The sequence below is a fragment of the Oreochromis aureus genome, linkage group 1 (genome assembly GCF_013358895.1).
Source record: "Oreochromis aureus strain Israel breed Guangdong linkage group 1, ZZ_aureus, whole genome shotgun sequence".
Lineage (NCBI taxonomy): Eukaryota > Metazoa > Chordata > Actinopteri > Cichliformes > Cichlidae > Oreochromis > Oreochromis aureus.
The window spans coordinates 37,432,524-37,454,703 of NC_052942.1; the positions used below are offsets into that span (position 1 = coordinate 37,432,524).

The window sequence follows — 22,180 nt, forward strand, 5'->3', positions numbered from 1 at the left end:
CTAACTAAAATAGGAAAATAGGAACATAAATAGTGCCATCATTGCCAGAACTGGCCCACATCTGGTTGCCATGACACCTGTCAGTCAGAAGTGCCAGCTTGATGCCAGACCGGGCCAGACCTGTTTTCTATGGGCCTAGGCCACATAAACCAAACCACAATCGAGCCAGATATGGCATGCTATCACATAGACAGTCCCATCTATGCCAGGCCTGGCCCATATCTGGATGACATACGTCTTATCATGCCAGAAGTCAACCAGCAGTGTCGGCTTGATACCAGATCTGGGCCAGACCTGCTTGCTATGTGGGTAAGGACAAAGGACAATAGTACCCCAACTGCCTTCTACACACAACATACAATTCGGATAAATTTCACTGTGACAAGGAAAGGATTCATTTCCCACCTAGGAAGGTAGGTTGTCAATTTACAAGCAACACTCATGAACTTTATTCATTAATGTCACTATACACAACAGGTGAAGTGCAGACATTAGTATACCTCAGTAATTACAACTTTTAAATGCTCTGGCAGAAACAGTTATTTTATTTTTATTTTTTATTTACACCAAAACCTTGTATCTCTGATCAACAGATTGGAGTGAAATAGATTTTTGGTTTTGTAGTTGTTGTTCTTTTTTTTATGGCAAATGCAAGTTTTAAAATTTTCCCTTTTTAAAATGAGTAAAAATGTAAAGACAAAATGTTTTTTGATTAATTGTGAATAAGCATTCATTATGCATCTGCAGTACCCTCATGTCCCATTAGATGGACTCATCATCAGTCATTTCAGTTATTATCAGAACACTAACTGAACAAAGAAGCAGGTTATGCAGACCTTGCAGAGGGAGTTCAGGATGCAGAAGAGGTAGAGGCCAGGAGTAGTCAGATAGCCAAAATAGAAGAAGACCAGGCCCCAGGTAAGGCAGAGCAGAGTGATGACTCCAAGCAGGGTAAACAGGTCTTTTCTGGCTCTGTCACGGTCGACCTGTCCAAACTGATTTATCAAATATACAGTGACACAGGAGATTACAGAACATCTGAAACTGGTAGAAGGAGATTTTGAAAAGTGAATTTACATTCAGAGACAACATTCTTGCCAAATGAGGGAATTCACATTTCTTATTTGGTCTCTTTAACAGTGTTTAACATATTCAGACCACCACTATAGTGCAAGGTTTATGCTACAGCTGCTCTAAATTAACAGAACTGGTAATTACCAAAATCTTTTTCTTTTTTTTTCTTTTTTTTTTTAATACACATTTCTGTAGTGTTTAATCCACTATTAAGCCAGGTGGATGCAAGCTTTTTGATTGAAGTTGTATTTTTAATGCTATGATATAATTATTGTTGTTAAATCTTAAATTAACTGTTTCTTATACAGTGCTTTTCTACTCTATCCGAGTACTCAAAGTGCTTTATACAACATTCCCCGTTCACCCATTCACACTCATTCATGCAAGCACTTTTTTTGTATGCTAAGTGCTTTCTACCCAACATCCACACACATTCACACTCTGATGGATGCATTGCAAAGCAACTTGGGATTCAGTATCTTGCCCAAGGATTTTTGACATCCAGACTTGAGCAGCCACCAACTACCAATTTTCTGATTTGAAGATTGACCTGTTTTAGAATAGAATAGAATAGAATAGAATAGAATAGAATAGAATAATCCTTTAATTGTCCCACAAGGAAATTTGGTTGTATGCAGCATATACAAACAGAACAGGACACACAGAACGAAGCACAATTTTTACATATTTACATCATGGACAATAGTTACCAGAGCAGAGTACAGTACAGTTGTTTAAATTAGTGTACACATAGTGTGCAAACATAGCAGGATACTGAAAGATGTTTAAATAGTTAAGAATATTTAGAATAATTAGAAAAGTGCAGATTGTTTATTGTACCCGTGCATTAAAAAGTAAACATGTAACTTTCAATAAGTTAGTGTATATATAAGCTGAGAAAAGTAATGTGCAGTTATAACAGTAAAAGTTGTTACAGCGCTGATGTAAACATCTGTGTTTGTTGGGAGCAGTTCTGATTGTACAGTCTGACAGCTGCAGGGGAGGAAGGACCTCTTGAAGCGCTCCTTCATGCATCGAGGATGCATGAAGGAGCGTTCACAGGTTTACCTCCTGAGCTACAGCCACCACTATTTCTTTAATCAAAATATTATTTTTAATGTTAAAATTAAATTACTGTTCTAATGTTCTAATTTACCATTTTTACAAAAATTCCGGAAAAAATAGTAAAACTTATAATTATAATTATTATCCATTAATTTTCTTACTGTTTCACAAAAAAGCTGTAAAACAAATTGATTATTATTTTTTGACTAAGATGCCAAATCACTCATATTTACCTACATTCTTGAACAGAAACCTTAGTTTTAGTGGTTGAGTAACTTCTCTTAGAAGTTCAGTGTGTGGTCTAAATGTGGGTATAAAACGTGAATTTGGTTCAGTGAATTAAGTAATTTTTAGTTTCTAAATTAGTTGTGTTTTCTTGTTTTTATGACAAGTGTTAATCAGTTATTAAAACAAGAAAACATAAACGTATACAAACAGTGTGTTTAATAAAAGCAGCTAAGTATGAATTAGACAAAAGCCGGAACATCAATTAAAGGTGTCACGGCAAGTGGAGTGAGCCGTGTGGAAAAATAAAGGAAGATCCAATAGCAGGCAGTTGTGAAGGTGTGAAGGTGATTTATGGCAAACGAAGATAAACTAAACAATACTGGAACAACTAAACTGCTGAACATGAACATGAACATGAACGAGAGCGAGCAGAGGCAGACGACGGTTGACAGCAGGGAGAACACACGAGTGAAACATGGTGGATACACAGACGGACCAGCGACTACTATGACAGAAGACACGACTTAAATACACTCAGAGAAACACAGGGAGATTACACACAGGTGGGGGACACAGCTGGGGGTAATTAACGAGACGAGACAAGGGAGGTAAACTGAACACACTGGCCCTTTCTCAATTCTCAAGTACGCAAGTACGTACTCGTGTTCTCGGCGAGTACGTACTGGCCGAGAACGCACGGGAGTACGGACTCGCCGAGAACGCGAGCACGGACTCGCGATTTGTACAATTGGAACACTAGCATACTTGATGATGTCACAGGGCCGGAGTTTTTACTGCCGTCCCCTCTTAATTTAACTGTCAGTAATATGTTATGAAGCTTAACTTTAATCACAGCCAATCCGGTTTACTCAGGAACAAATAAAACACTGAAATAAACCAAACATTAACATTTAGAAGTGATCTAAGTGACTTATATATCATTTTTAACCTCAGTAGTGAAACCTCTATTAATAAAAATAGTGTACATGTACATACGTGTACAGACCTTAATAAAAACAAGCAGGTGAGATGTTACAACGCTTTTATTTTTATTTTAGTGGACACTCAATACAATAGACAGCTGGTGGGGTTTGTTTAACCTGAGTAGCGAAAAGACCGCGGGGGGGGGGTTGAAAAACGATGTGCCGGGAGTCCGCTGTTCTCGCCGGCTCTAATAATCCTCGACCTCGCTGTCTGCTATGGAGCTGGCGGGTCACAGACGTCTCCGAAAACGTCGGAGCGCGTTTGGAAATATATGATATCTTGATAAATCGAGCAGATATTTGAAGTTTACACAGCTACATTCTCGCTTGAAAATAACTTAAGTTTATTTTGTGACCCAGAAAGAGTAATATTTAAAAGTTTTTAGTCCCGCTCGTCCGCCATTGCCGCGTTTGAGTTTTGGACAAAATGCATTCTGGGATATTTAGCTGTACCAAGTCCACACGAGTCACCACCGATGCATGCTCGATAAAACGGGCGGAGCGAGAACACATCCGGGACTTTTTCGCGTTCTCGGCTTGATACGTACTTCGAATTGGAACAGTACTTAGTCTCCGACTGATGACGTATCACGCGTACACGAGAACGCAAGTACGCACAAGTACGCATATTGAGAAAGGCCCACTCACATGAGACGCAGACCTTCACAATAAAACAGGAAACAAGAAAACACTTGTGGAATAAGGAATATTTTACTGCTACTTATACTTATTATTGGCATTACCATTGTATTAATTAACATCGCATTAAACCACATAACAAGCATTTGTAATAATACATATAATCAAGAAGCAGGCTTGAGTGAAGGCCTGAATGTATTCAGCTTCTTGTTGCATTTGAGTTTGCCTAGCAACAGGTGACGCAAAGAGGAGGACAAGTCCATGGGGACCTCAAAGGCCTGAGATCATCACCATATTTGAAAGAGGATGCCAGAAAGGGAACTTCTGTGTCTGCATTTATTTCTTAGAATAGATCATTGTCTGTACAAGGGGCAAAGAATGTTCTTAAGATGCAAATTATGTGCTTGTAAGCGCATGAGGGGCGCCATAATACCCTGATGTTATAAAAGCAATCTGAAGTGTATTTTTGGGTGGGGATTTACAACTGATGGTTTCCAGTGTACGTCTCCCCACGCTGCGTGTATTCATTAAAATCAATTGTTTGACTGACCTCTTTTGGACCATCATTGTTTTACTCTCGTCCTCAATTTCGGACCCGTAACACACTACACAAAGACGCGGACCCGACACTGAGAGAGACAGAAAATGACACATGGACCTCAAACTATACCTGAGACAACAACTCCTAAAACACGAGTAAACAGAAACATAGAATTCTAATAATAATCAACGAAGGACAAGAGTAACAAAACAATCACTCAAAACTAAACCAAAACAAGAGAAGTCAAAATGCTGGGTCGAACCGACCCAGAACCGTGACAAAAGGTCACTATAAAAGAGATTCAGCAGTATATCATTAGGTGTGCGTATTAATTGAAAGGAAGATAAAACCCAAAAGATTGAAGCAATAATTATAATATAATTATATAAATAACAATATATATTTCTTATTGCCTATAAATTCAGTATGAATGCCATCACTCTATTCATTTGTGATTTTGTTGCTTTTAATGGATATGCTAATGGTGAAGATTATGATATATTACTTTACTTTTCAACACTAAAGATGAAAAAATTAGCATGTACCTCTTGGGAACATCGAAGAATCCAAACACGTCTGACTGTCACCCCAAACATGATCACGTTAAAGAGGAACACCAAACTGAACAATCCCACTGTAGTCACCATCTTCACTTCATAAGTGGTGATGTAACATCTACAACGACAGTGCAGGTGTTCTTTTCAGTCACATTCACTCACATTGTAAAAGCAAAAAGGAATTCTGCAGAAATATTAATGCGGATGCAATTTTACTCTGCCTATTCCTTTTTTTCCATTCAAACATTCAAGTATCCATGCACGTGCAAAACAATATAAGTTATTATTGAGATTTTAAATGTCTGTAAATTTGCTTCTTACATTGCAGTATTGTTGGAGTTGCTCGGTGTGTCCAGAGAGACAGGACCATAAAAGTCAGGAACACCTGAAATGCAAGAACTGAGCAATCATTCAAAGGCTTACAGACTGCTAATGACAGCTCCCTGCCTAAACGAGTCCACTCACCCCATCCCGGTATGCTGAGTTTGAGTAGGTATCTCTTCACATAGATGTTGAAGACTTTGACCAAGAGAAGATATAGGTGGAACCCTTCCAAGCCCATCCAGCTGAAAGTGGCCAGCAGGGAGTAATGAAGTAAAAGAGCCATGTATAAGCAAAGTCCAGAGGAGGACCCTGCTGCCACTGCCTGATTGGGCAGGAAGTGCAGGTTGAGGAGCATCAGAGCAATTACGAGGTTGATGTGGACTTTCACAGAAACATCTTGTCTGAGTTTCCTGTCAGGTGATGTCATTGTTTGAAGAACATTAGGCCAATCATCAAGTAAGGAAAGAAAGCGTAGATGACAGCATTAAAGACGAAGGCATTATATTTTCTGCAAAAAGAAGAGGAAAATAGCAGAAGAGTAGTCCTGCATTGCCTTTTGAAGTAATGAATTGAAGGAGAGAAAGACAAAGGCATTAGAAAAGAGCAGTAAAAAAGTCTGAAGAGTTGTTGGGAGCAAGGACAACATGGTAATAAAGTGGACAGTACTTATCTTGGAAATAAATCATTGAAAGATGAGTAAATTACCTATTTGTGATGAAGAGCAAAAGGGTGACAGCCAGAGCAAAAAGCGAAAGACTACAGCCAATCAGAGTAATGTCTGTTAATATCTTCAGGTCGTTTTCTGAGAGGGAAGCACTCACCTGTAGAGAAAATACACATTCAAAATGACTTGTAGCCCTTATATTGTCATGTCATACTTATCTGAGATGTTTATACAGGGAGTGCAGAATTATTAGGCAAGTTGTAGTTTTGAGGAATAATTTTACTATTGAACAACAACCATGTTCTCAATGAACCCAAAAAACTCATTAATATCAAAGCTGAATGTTTTTGGAAGTAGTTTTAGTTTGTTTTAGTTTTAGCTATTTTAGGGGATATCTGTGTGTGCAGGTGACTATTACTGTGCATAATTATTAGGCAACTTAACAAAAACAAATATATACCATTTCAATTATTTATTTTACCAGTGAAACCAATATAACATCTCCACATTCACAAATATACATTTCTGACATTCAAAAACAAAACAAAAACAAATCAGCGACCAATATAGCCACCTTTCTTTGCAAGGACACTCAAAAGCCTGCCATCCATGGATTCTGTCAGTGTTTTGATCTGTTCACCATCAACATTGCGTGCAGCAGCAACCACAGCCTCCCAGACACTGTTCAGAGAGGTGGACTGTTTTCCTCCTTGTAAATCTCACATTTGATGATGGACCACAGGTTCTCAATGGGGTTCAGATCAGGTGAACAAGGAGGCCATGTCATTAGTTTTTCTTCTTTTATACCCTTTCTTGCCAGCCACGCGGTGGAGTACTTGGACGCGTGTGATGGAGCATTGTCCTGCATGAAAATCATGTTTTCTTGAAGGATGCAGACTTCTTCCTGCACCACTGCTTGAAGAAGGTGTCTTCCAGAAACTGGCAGTAGGACTGGGAGTTGAGCTTGACTCCATCCTCAACCCGAAAAGGCCCCACAAGCTCATCTTTGATGATACCAGCCCAAACCAGTACTCCACCTCCACCTTGCTGGCGTCTGAGTCGGACTGGAGCTCTCTGCCCTTTACCAATCCAGCCACGGGCCCATCCATCTGGCCCATCAAGACTCACTCTCATTTCATCAGTCCATAAAACCTTAGAAAAATCAGTCTTGAGATATTTCTTGGCCCAGTCTTGACGTTTCAGCTTGTGTGTCTTGTTCAGTGGTGGTCGTCTTTCAGCCTTTTTACCTTGGCCATGTCTCTGAGTATTGCACACCTTGTGCTTTTGGGCACTCAGTGATGTTGCAGCTCTGAAATATGGCCAAACTGGTGGCAAGTGGCATCTTGGCAGCTGCACGCTTGACTTTTCTCAGTTCATGGGCAGTTATTTTGCGCCTTGGTTTTCCACACGCTTCTTGCGACCCTGTTGACTATTTTGAATGAAACGCTTGATTGTTCGATGATCACGCTTCAGAAGCTTTGCAATTTTAAGACTGCTGCATCCCTCTGCAAGATATCTCACTATTTTTGAATCAAGTCCTTCTTTTGACCCATTTTGCCAAAGGAAAGGAAGTTGCCTAATAATTATGCACACCTGATATAGGGTGTTGATGTCATTAGACCACACCCCTTCTCATTACAGGGATGCACATCACCTAATATGCTTAATTGGTAGTAGGCTTTCGAGCCTATACAGCTTGGAGTAAGACAACATGCAGGAAGAGGATGATGTGGACAAAATACTCATTTGCCTAATAATTCTGCACTCCCTGTAGATCTTGAATTGAAATTGTGTCCTATATAAAGGGTGAATAAATCCTCACAATGATGTTACATTAGTTTAAAACCCACAGGTTCTAATTTATGTTTTTTTTCGTTACTAACTGTAATCTTTAAAAACTACAAATACAAATGTTCTATACCCTTTATTTAGTCATCAGTATATTTTATTCATTTAACCAGACATTGAGGATATAGTTTTATTTACAGTGGTGACCTTTGATAAAGGTGCAAAGGTTAGTGATGAGGAGAAGGACGAATGATTATCTAGTCAAATCCCAAAATATTTATATTCAGTGATCTTGACTATTGAATTTTTAAACAGATTTGCTACTTAAGTTCCAATATAATAATAATAACGGTGCAGTATAATAATTAATCTTTCTTCTACTGATATTCCTCTTCCCACCTCTGAGCATACCTCCTGTCTCCAGAGAATAATTCCACCTCTTTGGGCTCTCATCCACATTTCCACTTCTTTCAATTCATTAAAATATTTCCATCTCTATCCTTAACGACCTTAATCTGCTGTACATCTTCTCCAGCTTAATCACTCTGTCTGTGACCAGTGTCCAGCCTCACACACAACCCACTATAAGCCTCCTCTGTCTACCATTCACAGATAGTTGACAGGACTGTAAGAAGCAAAATGTAGGCACCCTCCTCAATTCAGAGATGGCCTTATGGCCTCCTTGACTCCCCGCCCAAACCAGCGTTTCTCCCTGTCCAGGATGTGTACATTGTTAGGAACAAAATGATTAAATAAAACTGTTTTTTTTTTGTTGTTTTTTATGTACACTTTTCAATTGTGCTCATTAAAGAGTCGCACTTTATGTAACAAGGGTCAAAAGCATCAATTCAGCACTATGATTGAATTGAATTATTGAGACTGACCTGTTGGGGGCAGAGGGATTTGAAAACATGCTTACACATCATAATTGGTTAAAGTCAGGGGGGCATTTTTTCTGGGCCGAGTCTGAACAGAATGTCTCAGATGTGGATAATAAGTAGAATCAATACACTGTGAATTGTTAGCTAATAATACAGAAAGGTTAGGGAGTGAGGTGTTTTTCTTTCTCTATCTTTTTCCAGGAAAGGAGCAGATGTGAGACGAGGTCAGACGTGTATGGAGTGTGGGAGAAGAACCAGTTGGGAGACGGCAGGACTGGCCACATCATTTCCCAAAAAAAGATAGTCATAATAATATTTGTTTTTGTTGTGGTCTATAACTGTATTGATGACTTACAGGGTCATCCTTTTTGTGAAGCAGACCACTGTAAATTGTCATTTCAACTGCTGAAAGGTTTTAAAAGGTAGTTCTTCTTCTGTACTTTCTTAAAGAAAGGAAAAAAACCCACTAACAACATCCTCATCATTGAAAGAGTGTCCACTGGCCTGTGGGTGTAAATAGACTACGGAGTCCTGGCCTGACCAGTTAGCGCTTCTCTGTTGTGCCATCCTCTTCACCAGAGGTTGTTTGGTTTCCTCGATGTATAAATTATGGCAATCCTGAGTTGGCAGTTCGTCTTGTAATCAGAAGGTTGCTGGTTCGAGCCCTGGCTTTGACAGTCTCGGTCGCTGTGTCCTTGGGCAAGACATTTCACCCGTTGCCTACTGGTGGTGGCCAGAGGGCCTGGTGGCACCAGTGTCCGGCAGCCTCGCCTCTGTCAGTACGCCCCAGGGCTGCTGTGGCTACCACCAGCCATCACCAGTGTGTGAATGGGTGGATGACAGAATGTAGTGTAAAGCGCTTTTGGGTCCATAGGGACTAAGTAGCAGTGTTCCAACATTCGAAAGAAGGGACTGCTCTCACAGCTAGAGATTGACGAGGTACAACATAAATGCTACGGCAAGGGGGACCCCAACTGACAGCGTGCTCAGTGAATACTTCAGGCAGCAGAAACCCAAGAAAGAGGAGGGAGTCGAGGAACCATCATGGAAGGACAGGCCCCCGCACGGTATGTACCACCGGCAGATAGCGGAGGTGGCTGATATCCAGAAATCCTACCAGTGGCTGGACAAAGCTGGACTGAAAGACAGCACAGAGGCACTAATCATGGCAGCACAGGAACAAGCTCTGAGCACAAGATCCATAGAGGCTGGGGTCTATCACACCAGGCAAGACCCCAGGTGCAGGCTGTGTAAAGATGCCCCTGAGACAATCCAGCACATAACAGCAGGGTGCAAGATGCTAGCAGGCAAGGCATACATGGAACGCCATAACCAAGTGGCCGGCATAGTGTACAGGAACATCTGTGCCGAGTATAACCTGGAAGTCCCGAGGTCAAAATGGGAGATGCCCCCAAGGGTGATGGAGAATGACCGGGCTAAGATCCTGTGGGACTTCCAGATGCAGACGGACAAAATGGTGGTGGCTAACCAACCGGACATAGTGGTGGTAGACAAACAGAAGAAGACGGCCGTAGTGATCGATGTAGCGGTTCCGAATGACAGCAACATCAGAAAGAAGGAACACGAGAAGCTGGAGAAATACCAAGGGCTCAGAGAAGAGCTCGAGAGGATGTGGAGGGTGAAGTTAACGGTGGTCCCCGTGGTAATCGGAGCACTAGGTGCGGTGACTCCCAAGCTAGGCGAGTGGCTCCAGCAGATGCCGGGAACAACATCGGAGATCTCTGTCCAGAAGAGCGCAGTCCTGGGAACAGCTAAGATACTGCGCAGGACCCTCAAGCTCCCAGGTTAAAACCGCCCGCAGGGGCGAGATGGGTGTTTGACATTTTTCCTATCTGGCACCTTTCATCCATCAACTGTGATGGTTCTCTGTTGTTGTTTCTGTCAGTAAAAAAACACTTTATTATTAGATATTTGTGCTAGCAGCATATTACAGGCTAGAGTTAACATCGTTTGTGACACTAACTTTAAGAGGCTCAAGTGCCATGCCTAAATTACCCTTTGGGAGGGAATACCATAGCGTTATCCTTTTGTGTCTTACTTATTTTATGATTACTAAAAAAAAGGTGAATGCAGCAAATAAGATAGCATAGTTTGGAAGCCAAAAAGTCTGTTTGATGGAGTTACGGGTTCCTGTATATCCCAACACAAATTGGAAGTTGGAGAGCGCTGTCTCCTATTTCAGACTGACAGTCAGTGTCCCTTAAATTGATTTTTTATACTGAGTTCTAATGCACCTCATGTGATCAACAACATTAACATTACTGAACACTTGAACACACTCAAATATCAAATATGCCCAGTAGCGTAATAATAACAATAATAATAATAATAATAATTATAATGATAATGATAAAGCTATGTCATTAAGAGAAAGCAGAGCCTACCTTTGCACGTTCCAAGTACCTGTAGAAGTTCTTTCATCTGAAAAGAACCAATAACACAGCTGATGTAACAGGAACAAAAAGGCAAATGAATAAACTTGCTGTATGTAAACAAGTTACAAACAACATGTAAATGAGTTACCCAGTCTGAAGGCTACTGGTGATAGTTCCTAAGCATGACTTTTCCAACAGTATTTTGTGTCCCTAAACACTCCTGAAGACCTTCTATGACTCTGTGGTGACCTCAGCCATTTTTTATGGTGTGGTCTGCTGGGGCAGCAGCATCTCTGCTGGGGAGAGGAAGAGAATGAACAGGCTGATCCAGAGGGCCAACTCTGTTCTAGGATGCCCTCTGGACCCAGTGGTGGTGGTGAGTGACAGGAGAATGGTGGCTAAGCTGTCATCTCCCACCCCATGTTGGAGACTCTGACTGTCATGGGCTTGGTCTATGACCAAGCATTTTAAGTTCGTTTTGTATTGTTGACTTATCTTTTTTAAGATATGTTAAGTTGTTGTTGTTGCTATTATTAGTTAGGATTTGAGTTTCCTTGTATTTTGTCATTCATTGTTTATGTTAAGTTCATTTAGATATTAGCTCCTAGATTGCTCAGTTTTACTTCTTTGCTTGTTCGATCCATTTGTGTCTTCACCCTGTGTAGTTAGGTCTCTCTTGTTGGTTCATGTCTTAAGCTGTCACGTTTCACGTCTGCATGGTTCATGTGGTGAAGTTTGTGTCATGTCTGCGTCTCGTCATGTTACCTGTTTATTTTGAAAGTCTTGTTTCTTTGTTCTATGTGCTTAGTTTATACTTCCCCTGTGATGTCATTATGTGGCAGCTGTTTCCTCATGTGTTTCCACTTGCTATGATTACCCCTTGTGTGTATTTAGTCTGTCTGTTTCCGCTCTGTCATCGTCAGGTCGTCTGTACACACCATAGTTGTCTCAGTCTTTGTCATAGTTATCACAGCATTTCATAGTTGTCATAGTTTTCATAATCATCTCTTTTTCATATTTTTCATAATTATCTCTGTTTTTCATAGTTTTCTTAGTTTTCATGTTTATCTCCTGGCAGCAGCCAAATAAAGGCTCGCCTTCTGTTTTGCAATCCAGCTCCGTCTCCTGCAGTGTCTGCTTTTTGGGTCCTTTCAAAAACACACCGGCGCACCCCACCATGACACTGACAGCACTGACTAACTCCTTCAGTGTCAGGCTGCAGCACCCACGATGTGGGATGGAGCGATTTGCAGGTCTTTCCTTCCAACTGCTGTCAGACTCTGCAACATGGTCTCTGCAGATGACTACGCATGTGCAGACAGACAGACACACACATCCCATACACAATTGTAACTGTCTCCCTGATGTGCAATTTATCAAGTGTAATTTTTCCTGTTATAACAAAGCTTTTTTTTTCTATTTTGTACAGTATTTTATTCTATTTTCTATAGTACTTTATTGTATTTTATCTTATCCTATTCTATTGTGTTTTTCTTAGCTTTTACTGCTCTTAGACTAGTACTTTCTGCCTTGACCAAAAAATTTCCCACCTGTGGGACTAATAAAGGTTTATCTTATCTTATCTTATCTTATCTTATCTTATCTTATCTCAGTGGTTCCCAAACGTTTTTTGCTAGGCCCCCCTTTGTTTTACAAGAAAAATATACCCCCCCCGCATGCACACGCACAAACACATCCTCCAACCACACACACCCATATTTTGCTCAATTGCGGTTTCTTTCACACCTCAAACATTTAGTAAACAATTAAGCAAATACAAGTAATCTGCAATAAATGACAGGTAGTAATAAAATAAACTACTAACTTTTTATGCTACGTCCCCACCTACACGGTTATTTTTGAAAACGCAGCTGTTTCATCCACACGTAAACGGCGTTTCGAATCACCGAAAACTGAAATTTTTAAAATTCCTTTTTTTCCGTTTACGTGTGGACGAGGAATACAGAGTTCGTCACACAATGTCAAAGGTATGTGCCTTTTTTCACGTCATGCTGTGCGCACGTTATTGTTTACATGAGATGAATTGCAGAATGGGAGATAGAGACAAAATACTGTTACTGTTAATTTTACTATTGTGGTGGACCACTGGAGGGCTCCACTCACACCCAGTTCTCAGGAAGTGTTGTTGCTGTGTTTTGGAAGGAAAAGAGTTCAGTTGTGTGGTGATGAGTAATAAACGAGGAGTGTTAATCGAGAGCTCTCGTGTCTTCTGTGTTTACCTCCACATTGGTGACCCCTGACTCGAACATGCTGCAGTCCGATGGTGGCACCGACTCCGCTCTGGATGCATCAGCAGCCGCCAGCTCTCTGCCTCCGGCAGCAGCTGCAATCCCCCGTCGTGGTTCGTGCACGTGGAGGCTCAGTTCGCCCTTCGTGGCATCTCGGCTGACGACACGAAATATCACCATGTGGTGGCCTCTCTCGACCCGTGCGTTGACTCTCCTCCGGGACCCACCCGCCCAAGGGAAGTATGCTGCCCTTAAGGAGCTGCTTCTTCGGCGCTATGCCCTCTCCGACGCAGAGCGAGCCGAGAAGCTCCTCTCCCTCTCAGGCCTGGGTGGCGGTACGGCTCTTGAACTGATGGAGCACATGCTATCCTTTCTCGGACCGGACGATGGGGGATTCCTCTTCGCCCTTATCTTCCTCCGACAGCTGCCGGCGGCCGTGAGAGCCGGCCTCACCAACTCTCCGCTTCTGGGCACGAAGGATTATCGCTCCCTGGCTGAGGACGCGGATCGTATTCTCTTGGCTACCCGCGCTTTCCACGATCGCGACCTAGTTCCAGCCTCGCCGGCGGCGCCTTCCACTTCCCCGCTGACCTGCCCCGACGTATCCGATCCTTCGCTGACGGGAAAGATCGCGGCACAGCGACACCACGGACTGGACCTCTGTTTCTACCATCAGCGTTTTGGCCCCGGAGTGTGCCGCTGCCTGCTGCCTTGCGCTTTTCCGACCCTGGGACATGGCCCTGCCAGCGCGCTGTAGCAGCCGCGACCGCTGGCGACAAAGAAAAACTGGTCTTCATAGAAGACTCGCGCTCCGGGAGACGTTTCCTGGTCGACTCCGGCTCCCAGAAGAGCCTCCTTCCCCCGTCCGGCGCTGACAGTTTAGCAGCGGGCTGCGGACCACAGCTTATTGCAGCTAATGGCTCTCCCATCGCAACGTTCGGGGAAAGGTTCGTGACTGTCTGTTTACATGGTCGGGATTTCCAGTGGACCTTTGTTGTTGCCGATAGCTCTGTACCTATTTTGGGCGCCGATTTTCTTTGTGCCCACGGACTGCTGGTCGATGCCGCTAACAGATGCTTAATCGATGCCCTGTCTTTTTCTTCAATACCCTGTTTCACTTGCGCCATCAAGCCCCTGAATCGGGCTAATTTGGTGACTTCAGGGAATGTTTTTCAGCGTTTGCTCTTGGAGTTCCCTTTACTGACTGTTCCTAATTTCTCGAACACGGCAACAAAGCACGGTGTTGGCACGCGCGCGCCGCCTCGACCCCGCGAAACTCTCCGTCGCTCGGGAAGAGTTTGCCGCTATGGAGCGCCTCGGCATTGTGCAGCGCTCGAATAGTGCCTGGGCCCCTCCACTACACATGGTGCCCAAGTCAGACGGTCAGTGGCGGCCGTGTGGGGATTTTCGCCGTTTGAATAATGTCACCCCATTCCGTTACCCCATTCCCCACATCCAAGATTTTTCCACCCACCTCGCCGGCATCTCGATTTTTTCTAAAATTGACTTGGTGCGGGGGTATCACCAGGTTCCTGTGCGTGCCGAAGACGTCCCCAAAACTGCCGTTATTACCCCTTTCGGCCTGTTTGAATCTTTGCGCATGCCGTTCGGCCTGAAAGGCGCCGCCCAGGCTTTTCAGCAGTTGATGGACTCTGTCTTACGCGGGCTGCCTTTCGTCTTCGTGTACCTTGACGATATATTGGTGGCCAGCTGCTCTGAGAGTCAGCATGCGTCCCATCTTTTTTTTTTTTTTTTTTTTTTATAACCTGTCCCGTTTGGTTCTTTTGCCATCAGAATTATTGTCTAAAGGCGAAGAAAGATGCCCAACGGATTTACTTTACCAAATTGACCATCCCAGCCTTGCCGTAATGGTCCATTTGATTCACCTTTTATTGTTTATTTTATTTTCACTTGCTGAATACGGGACAGACTTAACTGGGGAAAGAAAGGGAGAAAGAAAGAGGGAAAGAAAAACAGCGGGAAGAGGGACGGGGAAAAGGGCAAAAACCAAAACCAACAGAATAAGCAGACAAAAAAATACATATATCGATCATCTGGATCACCTGTTGAGAAAGAAAGAGAAAGCAAGCAGAAGAAAACGAGAGTAATAAACAACATCACAATGATCTATGGGAATATGACAGTAAATACTAAATGTTAGACATTATTGTGCAGCACGTAAGATCGACAGCGCACAGTGTGCTTTGAGGTAAGAGCCAAAAAGGGTGTAGTTTGTGTGTGATCACCTGTGTGTACACCTGTGAGCATGGACGCGCTTTTTTTTTTTTGTTTTGTTTGTTTGTTTGTTTGTTTGTTTTTTTAAAGGTTCCTTCATGTAATGATCTGCTAGAGGGTGTGGGGGGCCACTGCCCCGTCCTCCAGGGCATGACGCAGGTATGGAGGAGATCAAAACTCTAGACATCCAGAGGCCCCCAGAACACAAGAGACCAAGGAAGACCAACAGAGGGGCAGCTGCGTCACTATCCCAGAAAGAGCTGAGGAGAGTCCCAGATGAGGGGTCACTCAGCAGCCGTGGAGCAGAAGCCAGGGGGGGTTGCAGTGATGTGCCCGTGAGCTCCGCCGGCAGCCAGCTGTGCCTGAGTGACCGAGCCCCGGGCCGAGGCCGAGGGCACCCGCCTCCCAGTGGGCCCGAGCGAGCCCCAGGCTCCAGGCCCCGATAAGCAGCCGCCAAGGAGTGAGCGGTGTGTACCTGGCGCCCACCCCGGACACAGAGAACCACCAACACACCGATGTCTGAGGGCGTCCACCACCGGCAGGGGAAGTGGTGGGGGGAGATAGGCCTTCAAACCTTGGAGGGCCTGCATGCGTCCCATCTGCATCAGGTTTTCCAGTGCTTGGCGGCACACGGCCTGATCGTCAACCCCTCCAAGTGCCAGTTCGGCTTGCCGGTTCTGGATTTCTTGGGCCACCGCATTTCCGCTGACGGTGTGGTTCCGTTGCCGGACAAGGTCCGGGCCGTTTCGGCTTTCCCGCGTCCGTTAAAGCGCTGCAGGAGTTCTTGGGGATTTCTACAACCGCTTTCTCCCCAGAGCTGCGCACCTGCTGCAGCCTCTCTATGCTGCCTTGAAGGGTAAAACAGCTAAGGACCTGATTGATTGGCTCCCTGAACACATCCAGGGATTTTCTGAGGCCAAGGCCGCGCTGGCAAATGCCGCCCTGCTGGCCCACCCGTTTCCGTCGGCAGAGATTGCGTTGACCACCGACGCGTCGGACGTGGCGGTGGGCGCAGTGTTAGAACAGCGGGTCTCCGGTGTCTGGCAACCGCTCGCTTTTTTCAGTCGCACGCTTAGGGACAGTGAGCGCAAATATAGCGTTTTTGACAGGGAGTTGCTGGCCCTGCACCTCGCTACGCACCATTTTCATTTTTTTCTCGAGGGTCGGAGCTTCACCACGTACGTCGATCATAAACCCTTGACATTCGCGATGTCCAAGGTCTCTGACCCGTGGAGAGGGCGCCAGCAGCGCATAGACTTTGACGCCATGGCCGCTGACCAACGGGCCGACCCAGACGTCCTTGCCCTTCGGTCTGCGCAAACGGGCCTTGTACTGGAGGACAGACCCGTGTGGAACGGCGGGCCTAGCCTGCTTTGTGATGTTTCCACCGGGCGTCCACGCCCTGTAGTTCCCCTTTCGTGGCGTCGTCGCGTTTTCGACTCCGTACACGCCCTCTCTCATCCAGGCGTCCGGGCCTCGGTAAGCTGGTCAGCTCTAGGTTTGTTTGGCCGGGCCTTCGTAAATCGGTGAAAGACTGGGCAGCGGCGTGTATCCCATGCCAACGCGCTAAGATCCATAGGCACACACAGGCGCCCCTCGAATCCTTCCGTGTTCCAGGGAGGCGTTTTGATCATGTGCATGTGGATCTGGTTGGTCCTCTGCCGCAGTCACAAGGTTTCACGCACCTTTTGACTGTAGTGGATCGCACAACCCGCTGGCCCGAGGCAGTGCTTCTGGCGTCCACTACAGCAGCAGCAGTGGCCAGGGCATTTTTGTCAACGTGGGTTTCGCGTTTTGGTCCCCCCACCGACATCACCTCAGACAGGGGCCCCCAGTTCGTTTCCGAGCTTTGGTCTGCCATGGCTGACGGCCTGGGGGTCAAGGTCCACCGAACCACTGCGTACCACCCGCAGGCCAACGGGATGTGCGAGCGTTTCCACCGGTCGCTTAAGGCCGCGTTCTGTGCTTCTCTCACAGATGGCAACTGGGTTGACCGCTCTCCGTGGGATTTACTGGGGTTGCGCTGCGCGGTTAAAGAAGACCTCGGGGTTTCCCCGGCTGAACTTGTCCTCGGTCAGCCCCTACGGGTCCCCGGGGAATTCTTGCCCGAGAGCCCACTCCCGTGCTTCGCTCCCTCTGCGCTGTCTCTCTGTCCCCCAAGAGACTCGTTTTCTCTTCCTGGCCCAGTGCACCATTGTCTGCCCGACACCTTTGTTCCGAGGTCGTTGGACTCTTCACAGTTTGTTTTCGTCAGGCATGACGCTCATAGGCCTCCGCTGCGTCCACTGTATGACGGCCCCTTTAGGGTTATTCAACCGGGCCGGAAGCATTTCCTTTTGGACTTTGGGGGTCGGCAGGAGGCTGTTTCTATTGACAGACTTAAACCGGCACATGTGCTTCTGGATGATCAGGTGGTGCCGGCTCAGGCCCCCCACCGTGGCCGCCCGCCTTCCACTGGACTGGACAACCCTGCTTCTTCCTCTGGGAGCGCCCCCCACCTGGCGGGGCCCGAGCTATCTTCAGCTTTTCCTGACCGCCCATGCCAGCCTGGTCCTCAGGCTCGTTTCCCCTCAGCCAGCTGTCCACCTCCCCGGTTCAGCCGTTCTGGACATTTGATCAAAGTGAGGGTTCTGGACTAGGGGATGACCCTACTGGGTGTTCGGGGGGGGGGCATGTGTGGTGGACCACTGGAGGGCTCCACTCACACCCAGTTCTCAGGAAGTGTTGTTGCTGTGTTTTGGAGGGAAAAGAGTTCAGTTGTGTGGTGATGAGTAATAAACGAGGAGTGTTAATCGAGAGGTCTCGTGTCGTTTGTGTTTACCTCCACACTATCTTCAGGTTTTACACGCTTACATATACACACGCATTTACTGTCCCTCCATTTAGAAAGGCAGAGGCATCACGCTGTGATTATTTTACTGTAGTTGTTTCTTTCATGTGTAATAATATTCAACATTGCTATCAATGCATCTTTCAAAAAATGCCTCTCTGTGCAAAATGGGTTTAAAAACATAAACAACTGTGGGATACTGTTAGTCCGTGATTTGAACAGCCCAGCGCGTGCTCCCGACACAGGGAAAACCAATTATTAGTGATGTGTCGGTCACGAACGAAATGGCTCTTAGAGCCGATCTTTTACGTGAACGACGCGAGCCGGCTCCTTATCGTGAGCCGTGTTTTTTTTTTTTCTTTCTCTCACCCTCTCTCTCGCACTTTTTTCCGCTTCACTCCGCACGCGAGCCTTGTGCTTTGCGCTGGGAAGAGGGGGGAGGGGCGGTAGCTACACTCGCAGTAGCACAGGAAGAGAGCGGGAGGGAGAGAGAGAGAAAGAGAGCCGGGGACAACAACGTCACATTAGAAAGGTATAGTAATCATCCACAACTATTTTCAGTTGCAGATGATAAAGGATTCAGAAAGTTTATTCATGCAGGCCCATATGACAGAGAATGTGCATCTTCTTCTTGTTTTCATATTTTAATTTATATTTAATTGTGTTGTGGTTTGCAGTGTTTTGTGTTGTTTCACTTTAAATTTGTTTAAAAGGAAAAAGCTGAAAATTTAAATAGTTAAAAGTTGAACTGTGACTAGTTGGTTTTTGTATTATATGATTTATTTATTACATTTTATGTGGAGTGAATAAATAAAAGTATATTACGGTGGCCCCCAGAGACAAAGCACGTAAAAACTCCAAAACACGTAAAAACTCAGAAGCATGTAAAAATTCCAAAACACGTACAAAACACAACAGAAGTGCTCCAGAATGCTAGGCGCAGTGTTGAGCTTTTGTTGCCTAGTGGCTACACAAGCCAGCAAGTACCAACGACCAGATTTGGTGTGTGTAACAGGTAAATTAACATTTTTTTTAATTATTTGAATAAATATGAGTGCTTGTGTATAAATACACAAACAATACACATATGCTTTGAATCGTGTAATTTAAGTGATCTAGGTAGCTCTGTTTTGGAAGTTCAGTTAACGCTAGAAATGTGTTTTGGAGTTTGTACGTGTTTTGTCTCTACGGGCCACTGTATATATTTATATATAAACATATATAAATAAAACCACTTTTTTTTTTACATTAGTAATTCCTTTTGTGCATAATTTTATATTATTGTTAATAATAAATTAATTAAAGCAACAAAACAACCTGAAGAGTCAGTTTGGAGCCGAAAGAGCCGGCTCTTTTTAGTGAGCTGAGCCGAAAGAGCCGGTTCTCTAAAAAGAGCTGGAAATCCCATCACTACCAATTATGCAGGGGAGACCTACCTTGGCACTTGTGCAGGTGAAACCAAAGGGAAGATATGCTTCACCAGATTTTCTAGTCTTTGGCTTAGAATGAAGTTGGTTTGGAAACATATTCAGCTATGCTTCATCTCCTGCTTTGCGTTTCTGGGGCGCCCCATGCTAGCAATGTCCAAGCGTTTTGTTCCGACCCCCCCTTTTCATACCGCCCCCCCCCCGAGGGGCGGGCCCCACACTTTGGGAAGGTCTGTCTTATCTTATCTTATATGTACTGATTAAAAGTAGAAGTCAGCATGTGGTTTTGAAGGGGGTTGTAAAGGTTCTGGTTGTGCACGTAACATGTTCATGTTTTGTCTCACATTTCAATAACTGCCATGAGGCTGGTGTGCTGAAATGACATGCTGAGACATAAGTGCTAATTTTGAAAGAGGATTTTAATTTAGGTGTAGTCTTAGTATTTTAACTAAAATGTCATTTGTTTTTATTATAATTTAGGGATCAAAATTCTATTAGTTTTAGTCGACTAAATATCAAAAAATTATCATACACAAAGTTGATTCAGATTATTAAAATATTAAATGTAAAACTTTATTGTGTTTTTATCAGTAAGAGTTGCTCCACACTGTTAACAAAGCATCTTATTTTACTTGAAATCGAATGTGAAATGTATCCATATTTATACTTATCTTCTTCCCAAGCATTCACAGTTTGTCGCGTTGAAACACATAGCAGGGGTGCACCCCCTCCATGCCTGTTGATTTGTCAGTACATTTCATCAAGGGTGTGTGTTGCCCTTGATATTTTATCCATCTGGTTTACTGGCTGACCATGGAGGTGGCCTTTCTGTCAGGTGTCCTATACAACATATAGGAATCTATTGAAGCGTAAACATCACTTAATTGTTATGATAGCAATGCACTGATATGGCTCATGATGTAAAAAGTCAGCAATTTGATCTAATGATGGCGAAAACTGAAACTAACACTGTAACTAACTCATCTGTGAAAGGTGCCAGATTGAGTCTGAAATCTCCCTCAATGTCACATGAAGGACTCCTCCCAGGTCTAGGTGTAAACTATCACTAAACTTGAGTTTAATGTAAAAGCAGAACAGGGGACATGAATATGCACCCCAGAGTGATGGAAAGTGCTCGATTCTGTCTTAATAAAAATACACAAGACCAGGAAGCATGGGAGGCAAGAGCCAGCAGAGTGAAACTTCACTCCCAGGAGAGAGTTCCCACAGCACCTCCACTGGACCAATGGGTTTGCTTGAAGCATCGAGACTTGATCGTATATAAAATGCCCTGTACCAATAGACAAGAAATACTGTGGTTCAAACCAAAGCCTGTGCAGTTTCATGTCTACAGAGAGCCAAGACAACGGGCCAAGACAAACACACATCCACAATTTTTGAAATTCTGCCATTTGTTTAAAATTCATCAAGAAATGGCAGTATCAGAAGGCTGGAGGGGCCACAACGGATTCACTTATAAAAGTATATTAGAAAACTGTTTAGATACAGAAGGCATGAAAATATTGGCATGATATCAAAAGTAGGTAAAAAAGAAAAAATTTACCCTTTGAAAGGTTCTCCAATAAATTATCTTAAGTTCAAATAGCTAGCGTACCGATTTTTTTGTTTATATGAACTAATGTTATCAAAGGCATTAAAATGGTGCAGTTTTGATACTGAAACTGTAATACATCCCATGTTGATGGTCAAAGCTGTTTAGACAAAAAATGGGAAGGAACAAATGTGAGGAAATAAAACAAGATTTTGGCTTTAGATGGCTATAACTCTAAATTTTATTAGTTTATGAAAGGAAAATTCTGTCTGGCTACATTACATTACAAAGGTTTTATACAAATAAATAAAAATCTGCTGATTTTGATGTTTTTAGATCTGATTGATTTAACATGGAATGACACCTACTGTTTTAGTAATAAACTCAGTAAAACAGAATTGTTTTCCTAACAGCAAAACAAGCATGCACTAACACCGTTATGCTTTTAATATTGACAACACAGGTATACAAGAATATATGTTCGGATACAAACTTGCACAAAAATATAACATATATATATATATATATATATATATAGGATAAGACTGTATCGATCCCACGGCAGGGAAATTTTTGTGTTACCTCAGCTAAGGTACAAATAACAGAAGGAAAATACAAAAATTACAAATAACATAGAAACAAATATAAAATAAGTAAGATAATAGAGTAATACATACGTAGCATACACAGAATATGACTATGGATATGGTTTTGGAAATATGCAAGGCATAAACTATAAACTATATA

At 43.7% G+C, this 22,180-nt stretch overlaps 1 protein-coding gene across 1 annotated transcript; it reads right to left on the reverse strand.

Annotated features, from left to right (window-relative positions):
* Nucleotides 1-532: 532 nt before the first annotated feature.
* LOC120440636 (adhesion G-protein coupled receptor G2-like) lies at nucleotides 533-11,404 on the reverse strand. Its single transcript, XM_039613495.1, has 6 exons — nucleotides 11,289-11,404; nucleotides 11,150-11,186; nucleotides 5,553-5,821; nucleotides 5,409-5,472; nucleotides 5,076-5,205; nucleotides 533-995 (listed from the first exon to the last, which is right to left on the reverse strand). The coding sequence occupies exons 3-6, from the start codon at nucleotides 5,764-5,766 to the stop codon at nucleotides 798-800; spliced, it is 606 nt and encodes a 201-aa protein (XP_039469429.1). The 5' UTR covers nucleotides 5,767-5,821; nucleotides 11,150-11,186; nucleotides 11,289-11,404; the 3' UTR covers nucleotides 533-797.
* Between the last annotated feature and the right edge of the window lie 10,776 nt (nucleotides 11,405-22,180).